This window comes from Cyprinodon tularosa, unplaced genomic scaffold (assembly GCF_016077235.1).
Source record: "Cyprinodon tularosa strain WSP-4 unplaced genomic scaffold, ASM1607723v1 ctg70, whole genome shotgun sequence".
Lineage (NCBI taxonomy): Eukaryota > Metazoa > Chordata > Actinopteri > Cyprinodontiformes > Cyprinodontidae > Cyprinodon > Cyprinodon tularosa.
In genome coordinates this window covers 397909-411466 of record NW_024039452.1, presented here as the reverse complement: position 1 = coordinate 411466, position 13558 = coordinate 397909, and the positions used below count along the sequence as shown (strand labels likewise).

At 39.3% G+C, this 13558-nt stretch overlaps 1 protein-coding gene across 1 annotated transcript in view; it reads right to left on the bottom strand.

Annotated features, from left to right (window-relative positions):
- dock11 (dedicator of cytokinesis 11) overlaps window positions 1-13558 on the bottom strand; it is a 141598-nt gene that overhangs the window by 51833 nt on the left and 76207 nt on the right. Inside the window, exons 25-31 of the mRNA XM_038268419.1 lie at window positions 10106-10175; window positions 9893-10018; window positions 9579-9650; window positions 2847-2993; window positions 2508-2591; window positions 2149-2260; window positions 361-542 (exon numbers count right to left, since the gene is read on the bottom strand). Of these exons, the coding sequence (XP_038124347.1) occupies window positions 361-542; window positions 2149-2260; window positions 2508-2591; window positions 2847-2993; window positions 9579-9650; window positions 9893-10018; window positions 10106-10175 (793 nt within the window). The remainder of the gene's footprint in view (window positions 1-360; window positions 543-2148; window positions 2261-2507; window positions 2592-2846; window positions 2994-9578; window positions 9651-9892; window positions 10019-10105; window positions 10176-13558) is intronic.

Here is a 13558-nt window from a genome sequence, read left to right as displayed (position 1 = left end):
TATTATTAAGTTGTAAACTGTTCCATTTTTGTCATTACTCTGATGTTAAAATTAGCTATGAAGTCAAATGAATCCATGCCTAATTTTAAGCTCTGTTCTAAATGCACGTTATGTTTCATGGCTGTTGTAAAATGCAAAGAGATGAGAGTCTGTATGCAAACAGTTGTCTGTTCCCTGTGTTTGTCCTGTGATAAGAGTGTGGGTTCGTTTTAGGTGTAAAGTAACTCTGGTTTCTTGAATTGGGGGATCAGTCTAGCCAACAGTGAGTGAAAATTGAGTTTAGGCAGCAGTAGGATATGAAATGTTAATCAAATGATAAGATATGATAAATATAGATTCCTTTTCTTCATAGTCTCTCACCTTGAAGGCCGTGTAGCGGTCATCCATGGCATGTTTAATGAGGAGGTTCTTGAGAATGCTCACGGCCAGCTGTCTGACCTCAGGTCCCTGCTGCAAGGCCTCAGCTATTTCTCTCATCAAGAGACCAACCAGGAAGTGATTCCTGCAGTATTCCTCTGTCAGGCTGAACTCCAGACTCTGTTCTGTGTTTGGGCCAGATGGGAAGTATTAATAAAGGGTGAATGAAACATCAGCTCAAAAAAGCATGAAAGAAAACAAAACGAATCCATTTGACAATACAAACTGCTGGTTACATTCAATTTCAGAAGTTTGCAAGGAAATTGACTCAAAGAACAATGCTGTTTATAAGATATAAAGAGGTCCTGACACCTTACAGATAATACTATGACCTACTCAAAGTACAGACTCTGATTAAAATAGAGAGCCTTGCAGAGAAAAATATTTGTAAACTTCCAAATATTAAAGCAATTAGAGCTATTAACACCGTGACATTTATTACTAAGAACAGCTCTGCACCCTTCTAAGTATAAAGATGAATCTTTTCTTAAAACTTTTTCTACATTTTCATAGAGCTTAAACTTGTAATACCATGGTCGTATATCAGATGTTGTTCTGCTCCTGTGGTTGTGTTCATGTCAACTCACAATTACAAGAACTAAAAGTATTTGGGTTCCTGATTTGTCTTTTTACCTTTTGAACATTAAAAAAAAAAATAAATGAAACAAATAACCCAAAAAACATACATTGACTTATGAAAGAACTATGGTGATTTCTCAACAGCTGCCATGTAACACGGATGCAAACGGTAAATAGAACAATCATTCAAAGTGCAACACTGCAAACCAATGTGCAACAGATCAAACAAAAACACATCAAATCATTTCCACAAATATGAAAATGAGCAGAAACCCAAAGAATCTCTATATAATGAGAGTATTAGGGAAGTACTGATGCTGGAATTTGTTTCATATCATCAAAAAAGATCAAAGATCCACTAGAATGGAGAAGTTGTCTGTTATGTTAATACTAGAGGAGCCAAAGCCTGAAAACTAAGCAACTATCTGCACTTATCTTAGCCACTGCTGGAGGCAAAGAGAGAACAATATGCAAAGTGAAGAGACTTAGAAAGCAAGAGAGAAAACCACAACTCATTAAGAGATGTTTTAAGCCTTTGTTTATAAGTTGAAAGTCAATTAGGGATAAAGAAAAGAGGCTTGGTTCATTCCCTTAACAGCAGAGCGCTTCTCCACTGCAACAAAGAGGCCCCACAAGCTGCAGCCCAGCATGAGCAATGTTTAGGGTGAGTGGAAGAGATGAGCGCCGTAAGAGGAAAGGAACGCCTATGGTGGGCAGGAGGGTTAATGTCAGTCAGAACAGGAGCGGCACGGCGGCAAACGTGGTGGGTGTTACAAAGAGGTGGGAGTTACCTACCTACAGGGCCAAAAAGCTCCGTCGCATACGGAATTAAATCTGACCACAAGCGAAACAAACACACATACAAAAAACAGAGAGGGTGGGGTGAAGTGAAAATAAAGAATTTTTGGGGTACACTGTAAACAATCCATGAAACGTTTCCTCCATCACACAGCTTGCTTTTTACTCAAGGTGTTGCAAAACTAATTTCTGATACATTTGCTATTCTGGGTCTGAGTCATGGCAGGGAGGTTTGAGGTGCCATTTGTCAGGCAGGTTCACAGAGTGCATCGGGAGTGGTGCGTGCAGGTTAGAACAAATGTTTGATATCTAGTCAGTGGAGCTCAAAGTGGTTTGTAGCGTTTGTATGCTCACCTTGCACTCTCTGAAGTTTGGTTCGGCCAAACGCCATGGGCAGGTTCAGCGGGATGAAGTGCTCGTGGTTACACACGGCCATGAGGAACTCAAACTTCATTTCTGTCAACACCTGGAAACAGGAATTGGCAACACATAAGCTCAGTACACAAATATACAAATGTCTTTTACCACTCACCTTGTGTAAATACAATTGTTTAAAAACAACCTGGAGGTCTGCGTTTCCTTTAGTTTGTTAACCAAATTTGAGGCTCATGTACAAATAAAAAAAAATACGAGGGCAGACTACAAAGTTAAATTAAGAACTTTTCACCCATAACAGGTTATGCATGTCTGAAGAGGAAGTAAAAATAAAGCACCTTTGGATCTTTCAGACCGAAGTGGCACATGTAGTGGTTGACCAGGCCGAACGCAAAGCCTCTGTTCATGAACGTCAGGCACCTCTGAGTACAAAAGACAGACAGCAGATGTCAGAACCGTTTCCCTGCAATCTCTCACAAACCATAAATTTTTAAACATCACTGTTGTGTTATGATCCAATTTTTATAGACTAAAAACATATTGCACAATAAAGAAGGAAAAGGAAATAACCTGCGATTCATATACCAGTTTATCAACTTTAAGCTAAAAAAGAGGAAATGCAAAAAAAAAAAGAAAAGAAAGAGATAGCTATCATGTTTTGCATGTGGGATACAGACCTTAATCAAACTGGCCAGGCTCAAGTTGATGCATCTCGCTTCCTCTGGGATTTCCATGTGGCGGATGGTGATGTGAGGCATGATTGACAACACCAGGGATTGGAGCGCCTGGTGAAAACTGTCAGGGAAGCGTTGGGACCGTGGCATCTGAAGACACCGACATGACAGTCTGTCATTTTAATAAATTAATTCCATATGGATGGTACATTAATGATATTTTATACATATAAAATGGACACATCAAATTTACAAAAAGGAAAAATATACTTGATATTACTAAAACAATAGCTGATCAGGTTGTATGATCTGGTTGAACTGTAAAGTGCCTTGAGATGACATGTGTTGTGAATTTGGCGCTATATAAATAAACTGTATTGAATTGAATCAGACTATTTGCAAATAAAATATTCTAGCACCATAAAGAAATCCTCAAGTTTGGACATGATTTAGTGTAAGCTGCCATGTGAAACTAGTGTTTTATGAGGCAGTTGCCAAGGTAGCCAACAGCTACCGGTACATAAAAACAACTCAGAGGATGCCTTGTAGACATCAGTTTAATATATCTGTTTTGGAATTAGGTTATTGTTTAATGCCAATCCTACGAGAGGCGTTCATTCAAGTTGTTTGATCAAAACGAAACTTTACATGTGTAATTATTTATATCTGTATAGATCAAGTGGCAAATCACAGCTTTGAAAGAATTGTGGTTTAGTTTTTGTATTTGACAAAAAAGCACAACATGGGAGACTTTTGATGACATGAAAGTAAAAATGATGGTGATGATGCCCCATCATATGACCTTGTAAAATGTTTTGCAAGGTCATATGACGAGGCATACCCATCATAAGCTACTTTCATTTCATCTAAAGTCTTCCATGGCGTGCGTCTTTTCAAATACAAAAAGCGGATCACTGCTCGACACTCAACAGAATCCATTTCAGACTCGACTCAGTTCAAACACCTGTAAAACAGAAACCACAATTGGTTCAGAGCTGTAATTTGCCTCATAATCTATAGAGATCTAAATAATTGCACATGCAAAGTTTCAGCTATATCAAACAAATGGAAGTTGGTCAGGGGCATTAATAATTGAACGCCCCTGACCTTGAGAATTCAATGCATTACACCAGTCTTTCTTTGGTTTACCTGGAGGGTGTCAAAGATACATACTACACTTCCTTCTAAAATGTGCTGAAAAACTCATCTTAACCTGGAAAATGCTAAATTCAAAATTTTCACTGTGTCATTAGATGGTGGAAAGTCAGACGTGAAAACAGGCACTTTTAAAGTTTTTCATCAAAAGCTGAATTTTTCAACAATAACATATCTAAAAAATATATATAGAGGTGCAAACAAAAGTATATGTGTTACAAAAGAAAACAAAATCAATAGCACCAATAGCAATAGTTGGTTGAATCATGTGAGATTCAAGGGGATTAGGCACTGCCAGTCCCATTAGCTCTTAAATCGCTCAAAGAAATAGCCTTTTCAGAAAGAAGGAAAACAAGTGTGATCATCCGTCAAATTTTTAAGCATTGGTGTCGACTCTAGGAATCGAAGAGACAAAGCACCCGAAGGTTTCCGCTTTTCTTATGAACTGCTGCGCTAAATGTTTGGTTTGGTTAGTATTAGCATCAGTGGACCTGGAAACTGTCAAACTGAACAGAAGGAGCGCAGGCGAGCAGGAGTGCACCACCAACTGGACAGGAGAAGATAAACCTGTAGCTATTGTCTTTAAGATAATAAAATAAAAAAATTAAAAACCTAAAACAGTGGAAACATAAAGACAGACATTTATGCAGGCAAACTCTAAGTAGTAGATGACGATGACTTTACAAACCTCTATGCCATTAGCTTACTTAGGGTTTAGGGTAAAAAAATGGTACCCTGTTACCGGTAGTTTATCATATATTATTTCTGTTTTTACAACTTTTGTTCAACCTCTGTTATAGTAAACTTAAACATTTGAGTATTTACAATAAATTGAGCCAATTTAACAAGTGAACAGGAGAGTTAGCTTCCCGGCGCAGGTATGGAGACACAAGAGGAAATGTCCGAGGGCAAGTGTGAAAAACCCAAAAACTATTGGATGCAAAGATGGATAAGGCACAGTATAGACAGAAAACAATTAGGACCTAAAGCTTCTTAAAGATGATTCTGCACATGATTGAACATGGATGTAATTTTGGGGGGGACGAGGGGAGACATGTCCTCTGCACTTTTTTTAAACGTCAATTTTTGTCCTCGCACGTTTTACTGTCCAAAAACAATGTTTCACTACAGTACACACACAATCAGCAGGCACTAGGACCATGCAGAAAACTGCGGCTCAAACTGAATCCTGCTTCCCTGACTTTAGACCGCCAAATAAGCTCCTGATTTGTCCACTGTCTTTTCTTGTGTGATTGTCTGTCCCCGCTGTAACTCCAACTTTATAAACATCTGATGCGCCACTGAATCAGGCCTGTGATTGGATGGTGAGACAACTGAAGTTATTTATATTAAAAAAATACTTGTGTCCCGCCCACTTCTGAAATCAAAATTTCATCAATGGTTTTGCAACATGAGCACTGAGAACAGTCAAGGCCGCCCCAACCTAAACCCCGTACACACGTGTGGAGGCCCTTATCTTTCAGCGGAGGGGCCACAGTTTGCGCAAGGTACCGCATTTGCGCGATGGATGTGCCATGTAGTGCATATACCAAGAGGCGGAGGAGAAAAAAAGACACCACCTGTAATCTGACCGCGCAATGACAGTCAGCACTCCACATCTCACCAATCAGATGGTGGTGAGCGTGCGGGCAAGCTCTCCCTTGCAGTGCTGCAGAAGATTAGATTTTAACATGTCGTCCACGCGACTTGGCGACACAAACACCGAGTTATTACTCAATAGATAGAAATCTGTTTTTACAGTTTCTGTGTAAACAATTAATTTTAATGATGAACATTTATCAAAAACCTTGTTAACGCCTAATGCCTCTGTTGAAGAAGAGTAGGCAAGAAAAAGACCAGTTGGGGGTCGTATATAATTTATTTTCTCTAGCAAATACATAATATATTGGCGAAAGTTTTATATCAATTTATGCTGTTAAGACGTTTTTGGCTTTTTATGGAGATAAATGTTCTTATTTGTCCATATATGAATTCACAACAGTCATCTTTTGAGGAGACTACAGAAGAACACTGATTGAAATGAGTGTAACGGATGTAGTTATTGACAGAAGGAACTGAACGAATGTAAATTTGATATCAGTCTATTTGACCCTGAATTCTATTTTCTTAGGACTGTAGTTCATAATAATAATACCGAAAAACAAAAAATGTATTAATAGAGAGCAATAGTAGTTTTTGTGAATATTACTAGAATTAGAAATAGTAGTACTAAAAGGCCACGGTAGTAATGGTGCTAGTAGTAGTTGTACTATTGTATTATACACTCACCGGCCACTTTATTAGGTACACCATGCTACTAACGGGTTGGACCCCCTTTTGCCTTCAGAACTGCCTCAATTCTTCGTGGCATAGATTCAACAAGGTGCTGGAAGCATTCCTCAGGGAGTTTGGTCCATATTGACATGATGGCATCACACAGTTGCCGCAGATTTGTCGGCTGCACATCCATGATGCGAATCTCCCGTTCCACCACATCCCAAAGATGCTCTATTGGATTGAGATCTGGTGACTGTGGAGGCCATTTGAGTACAGTGAACTCATTGTCATGTTCAAGAGACCAGTCTGAGATGATTCCAGCTTTATGACATGGCGCATTATCCTGCTGAAAGTAGCCATCAGAAGTTGGGTACATTGTGGTCATAAATGGATGGACATGGTCAGCAACAATACTCGGGTAGGCTGTGGCGTTGCAACGATGCTCAATTGGCACCAAGGGGCCCAAAGAGTGCCAAGAAAATATTCCCCACACCATGACACCACCACCACCAGCCTGAACCGTTGATACAAGGCAGGATGGATCCATGCTTTCATGTTGTAGACGCCAAATTCTGACCCTACCATCCGAATGTCGCAGCAGAAATCGAGACTCATCAGACCTATTGTCCAATTTCGATGAGCTTGTGCAAATTGTAGCCTCAGTTTCCTGTTCTTAGCTGAAAGGAGTGGCACCCGGTGTGGTCTTCTGCTGCTGTGCATTCAGAGATGCTCTTCTGCCCACCTTGGTTGTAACGGGTGGTTATTTGAGTCACTGTTGCCCTTCTATCAGCTCGAACCAGTCTGGCCATTCTCCTCTGACCTCTGGCATCAACAAGGCATTTCCGCCCACAGAACTGCCGCTCACTGGATGTTTTTTTCTTTTTCGGATCATTCTCTGTAAACCCTAGAGATGGTTGTGCGTGAAAATCCCAGTAGATCAGCAGTTTCTGAAATACTCAGACCAGCCCTTCTGGCACCAACAATCATGCCACGTTCAAAGTCACTCAAATGACCTTTCTTCCCCATACTGATGCTCGGTTTGAACTGCAGGAGATTGTCTTGACCATGTCTACATGCCTAAATGCACTGAGTTGCCGCCATGTGATTGGCTGCTTAGAAATTAAGTGTTAACGAGCAGTTGGACAGGTGTACCTAATAAAGTGGCCGGTGAGTGTAGATGCTGATTGCAAAAATTAGAAACATCCTGTCCAGGGGTGATGCTGATAAACTAATCCGTGCATTTGTTACTTCAAGGTTACAGTATTGTAATTCTTTGCTATCAGGAAGTGCAAAATGCAGCCGCCAGAGTTCTGATGAAAATTAAAAAAAGAAACTATGTCTCTTCTATCATGGCTTCTCTTCATCGGCTTCCTGTTAAAACCAGAATGTAATTGAAAATCCTCCTTCTCACGTATGAAGCCTTAAATGGCCAAGCTCCATTAACATCAGAGATATAAATAAACTGAATAGGATTGTTCCTTAGCATGTTCCTAACAGAGCACTTTGCTTTCTATCTGTAGGTTTACTAGTGGTTCCTAGAATGTCTAAAAGTAGAATGGGTGCAGATCTTTTAGTGATGAGGCTCCTCTCTTGTTGAACCAATTACCAGTTTCACACTGTGAGACAGACACCCTGTCTACTTTTGGCACTTTATACATAAACTGATTTGAATTTAGACTCAGTTGATTTCACCTTTTTCGTTTTTCTATATACAAGTGATGGATATGAAAAGTAGAGTAGTAGTTTTTATCATGGTTCTTGTTGCTGCTGTTATTATCAGTTTAGGTATTTTCATTAATTGCGCTTCAGCCTATTAGAGGGTGATATTTACGTTTACCAGTGAGACCTAAACATATTTTAATCTGCTTGTCTGGGTTTCTGCCATAACAAGGTCAATGCTGAAAACTGTCAGCACATCAGCAGGACCATCAGGAAGCACATTTAGATGTACAGAAGGGCCTTCAAATAACTTTTCGCTTAGGGCCCCCATTAGGTCAATGGGGTCAAACTTAGGTCAAACTCTAGCCTTCTCCCACTAAGAAACCTTTCCACTCCACACGATTGTGAAAACAGGCACATCTCATAATACTAGCATTAAAAGGATTCCTGTGAAGAACTACAGCCAATTTTCGAGTCTAGATTCAGCCCAGCAAAGCTCTCCACCTCAACTAGGCTGATCCGAGATCAACCCGAGCTCTTTAGCCATCCTTGCATTCAACTCTCTCTTTTCTTCCTCAGTTATGACCTTTTTAGGCTGTTTTGCTGTACTTGCAGTGACAGCTAGCAGATGCATCACAAGTTTCCCTTTATTCAGTGATTCTCCGTTTACACGCACTGTGAGACAGCAACCCTCGTTAGAAAACTGTAACCTCTACAGATCGAACCCTATTGGCAGATAAAAGCATCAGGTTAAGAGAAGCCTAGACATGAAACACCTAGACTTTTTTTTTTTTTTTTAGAGAGGTTAAAATAAAATCAAGTACAGGGCTTTTAAAGTTATAATGGAGGATTTTCGAGAATAAAAAAAAAAAAGACACGCCTTCTGCACTTGGAAAAAAAAGGGAAAGTAAAGCACTGTACCCGCTCCTGAGAGGCAACTATTATTAAACACGTGCAAAAGAGCCCAATTCTCCCTGTGCACGGCCAGTTAAAATGTTGCTGTTTGCATTGCTTATACAAGCTTTCTAAAAGATTTGCAATATTTCCACTATGTCAGATTCACCATCGGTGAGTGAAAAGGGGGACAAGCATGTGGGACGGTCTGTAAACATATCACCGGAGTGATTTATGATTTATTTTGATCATCAACCCGGAAAAAAAGAACAGTCTCAACTACTATACCTTTAAGTTGCCAAGTTGATAGATGTGTGAATAAGAACTGCCAGTAGATGGCAACGGTAAACAACAATGTTTATGTCTGCTGGTAGCCCAGGGTGCAACAAAAATATTTTCATGCTCAAAAGGTACTTTATTGCTTCGCCATAACATGAGCATTTGATCTTTGGCTGTTTTCTTTATAGTAGTAGAAGGTGACAGGGCCTCTTTTTTGCCCTTTCTTTTAGTGAATCTTCAGCTTCCTGCTTTAAATGTTGCTGGTTAGCTCTAAGATAAAACCCAGACACTTGACAGTGCAATGTACAGTATGTAAATGAGTAATAACCCACTGGGATTCCTGAACAGAAGGTTAATTAAAGTAAGATGACATCTGTGTTTTTTTTAGTCACATCACATTAAGCTTGTTGCATCTTTAAAGAATTGCTCCAGAAATAGACACCTGGATGTGGGGTGTTACTTAATACCAACCTTTATGCGGTTCCCCTCTTGCAGGTACTGGGCCATGGATTTTGCCATGGTTTCAAAGAAGAACCATGAATACTGGAAATACAGAGATTAAGATGGAAATGTCAGAACTCATCTGAAGTTCCTCCTACGCAGCCTTCCTAAGAAGAAGAGTCACCACAAACGGGGAAATAATAATGGGAAAATACCTACAAGACAGAGGCTACAGGCAGAAGCATGTTTGAGGATTGTTACATTGCAGTGGCTGCAGATTTCAATGTAAAGATGCCTCCTGCTGTTCAAAGCTGGTACTGCACCCATAATAAGTCTTAAAATACCTTTAGGAGTTTATTGCTGGTGTTGAAATCCGCAGTTTGCTTAAGGGTGGTTGTAACAGCAGTGGCCAGCACCTCATGAGTGGTCGCCGAGGTTCCTGCTGCCGGAGCGTTTGTCACAAAGACATACTGAAACAAGAAATGAAGACAATGATCTTTACACTCTCTCTGGTGACATGAACAAGTGCAGGAATTTGCAAGTAGATTGTTAGTCACCTTAACGAAGGAGCGAAGGTAGTGTTCCAGTCCCTCCTCATGACATTTGGACACTATATGTATAATTACACTGAAAACAGAGAGAGTAAAATCTTACTGCTTTGAGCACTTAACCCTTTATATTGCTAGTTACCATTTTTGATCACTTGCATACCCTTTTTGTATCATTTTTTTTAAGCAAAAATGACTAGATTTTGTTTTTTTCCAGTGTAAAAAGTTAATAAGCCTAGTAATAATGATATTTAGGTTTATGAACTAAAAAAAGTAAGTGCCAGTGTCAGCATTAATGCCTCTAAGGTTATGTTGGACCAAAAAAAAAAAAAAAACTTTTTCTTTCACTCTCAGAGTGTTTTTAATGAATTTCTTATAGAAGCACTTTTGCCATTTTTTCTTAATATATTCGGGAAAGTTGGCGTTTCTAATTACAATTTTTTCCATAAAAAATATCCAGATTTTTTTAATGTTACAAGTTATAAGTTATAAGGTCTTGTCCTGGATTCCAATAAAACTATTGGCTTGAAATTTTTTATTTTAAAAGGTTTTCACTGAGCACCCTATAAAGGGTTAAGGAAGTAAACAGACAAACACATCAAGTAAGACAATCAAACAGCAGTGAGGTAAACTGGTTGTAGAGGCGGAAAAAAACAACAGCAACATGATTCCATCCTGTCTTTAATCAACAGTGAGGCTAGAGATGGTAACGGTGTAAAACAGCTTTCATTCAACTCAACATTCTACTGAACTATAGCAATGCACCATGTCATAGATTTCAAAGACTATCAGACTTTTTAAACACGATGATGCAGGGTTCCTACAGCATAAGGCAAGGCAAGTTATATTCAAGACTTTTTAAGACTTTTTAATGCCACTTGAAATAAAAATTTAAGACCAAATTCAAAAGAAACACAAGAAAAACCTGCTTGGGACAACTTAACCCAAAGGTGTATTATAACATAAACCACTGCACTAATGTTTCAAATTTTGAAAAGCTTCCCATACAGGAAGAAAGCTAAAAACACACAAATGACAGATATATTTGAACAATTATTTAACTGAATTCACAAACTTTGTTTTAGCAGGGAACAAAACAAATCAGTTTTAAAGCCACAACATAACCAGTGCTAAGTCTTTTTTGCAGCTATTTTTCTTTGTATCGTTTGATTTTGTGATAAGTGGAGGCGTTGCAGAGATAAGGGTGGAACAAAACTGAGAAATACCGGCTGTTTCTCGGTAACTCGATTTTGACGCTTTGTGTTTCGTGCTTCGCATGTGACTCCACTGTCTTAATTCCCATCGTTCCGAGCTTGAATCACTTCTTGCACAAAATACACTGAGCCTCATGTATGTTCCCTGGTTTTAGCCATGGAGAAAAAAAACTCTTGGCTGGAGCCAATTTTCGTTACATTTATACTTGCTCATATTTTCCAGACAAAAAGTTAATGGTGCATCTCCCAAATGTCCCGACCGCAACAACGCTATTATTGGTTCCAATTTCGGGACGGAACCAATAATGGCGAGCCTTTATTTTTTTTTATAAAAAAAAAATAAATAAAAATAGTCAATTTTAACATTTTATTTAGATTACAAAAATAAATCGTAATAAAAATAATCCTATTTATGATGTTTTAAAAATTAAGACCAACGAAAGACTAATTTAAGACATTTTAATACCAATTAAGGCCTTGGTTTTATTTTGAAGAATTCAATGCTTTTAAGACTTTTTAATGACCCGCTTGAACCCTGTGATGAGTCCAGTGAAGGCCTCACACAGTAAACCATGTGAGAGCACAAATCCCAGCTACTTTTTCTTGTAACTAAAAGTTTTAGTCTCTGGGTCCGCCTCATGTTCAGCCTTGTACACGCCCACATTTAACCCAAAATAATGTAATTTTGTATATAAATTAGCCAGCAGATTACTGTTTTAAAAAGGTTAATAAAGCAACTGCAGCCAAGAGAGCAGAAAAAAGAAATAGATGTGTTGGTGAATGAGGTCAGACTCAGATAAACGGGATCGGTTGCCTCACTAAATATAAGCAAGTATTTCTTATACCCTCAGAGTCTGATGTGAACAGATCAGATTAACAAGGATATCAAGGCTGCATTGCATTTATCACTGACTGTGACATTTCAGATTTATGGTTACATTAGCAAAATGATCTTATCCTTAGAAGTGGCTTCAGACAAGGAGTGAGTTAATTGCGGAATATGTTTAACACCTGTGGTCTTTGCATTATAAGTGCCGACAGGAACCAGAGGCTGTGTCCGACCGCCGTCCTAATTATTCTATAGGGCACTATGTATTAGACTTAGGGAGATTTATTTTTGTCATTTTGTATACACGAGCGTATACAAAAAGAAATGTCGTTTAAAACAGCTCTAGACAATTTCATTTTTTAAAGTGGAGCTTAGAAAAACAGTAATAATAATATTGGTTACGCCATTTTGAAATTATCTGTGATCACTTGACGAGCAGATATATCCCAGATTGCTTGGCGAAAGCTCTCCTAGTGGGATTTGTTCTGGCAACGACAAATAAAGATGGCACAGGCACTGTGCACTGAGGCAGTTACGTAACCAAATACAGCGAAAAGTAGTAAGTTAACTTAGTTCAGTATATACTGTACTATATAGCGGGCACTATATAGGCTGCGTCTCAATTCGCAGGCTGCGTACTTGGTAGTACGCATTTTGAGGCCGGTGACGTCACAATGCTGCGCGGAGGCCGTCCCATTTGGCAAAAATTCTGAGGACGCTTAAAATGCAGCCTCAAAATGTCTGAGGACGCTTAAAATGCAGCCTCAAAATGCGTCCTCCTTTTCCCCGAATTCTGAGGATGCATCGCTACCGTCCTTAGTGGCCTCGCCTCCCACTAGATTTCCCGAGGTGCTTTGCGCGCTTCTTTTTTTTTTTTTTTTTTTTTTTTTTTTGTAGTTGAAGAAGAAGAAGAAGAAGAAAGTCGGATTTTCGAGCAGACCCAGCGGTAGGCGCATGCGCTCGGAAGGTTGGTGGGTCGATTCGACAACAAATCGGTTTTGGGCTTTGGAGGAGAAAGGCAAGGCGGGAGAAGGACTGAACGTTGGCGGCTGGCATAAACTGGTTTGTGACTGGACTGCTATGGCGTCTCAGGGTGAGGATGAAGGAGATGATGAGATGGATTTAGTTGGTTGGACTCCTGTGAGTGGTAGTAGAGGGTCAGGAAGAGAGAGAAGAGAAGGGAATGTGTCAGAGAGACAAAGTAGCAAACGGAGTCTTGAAGGAAACAGTTCGGATGAAAATAATGCAGTTTGCAAGAGGATTGTTTGTGAGGAAGCTAAACTAATAATAAAGTTTAGGAAGGAGGATGAAGGTATTCATCTCAGTCCATTAGCTCTGTCGAAAGAGTTAAAAAAGAAGTTTGGAGAGATAACATTTGCTAAGATCCTTAGAGATGGAAATCTGTTGGTTACAGTAAGA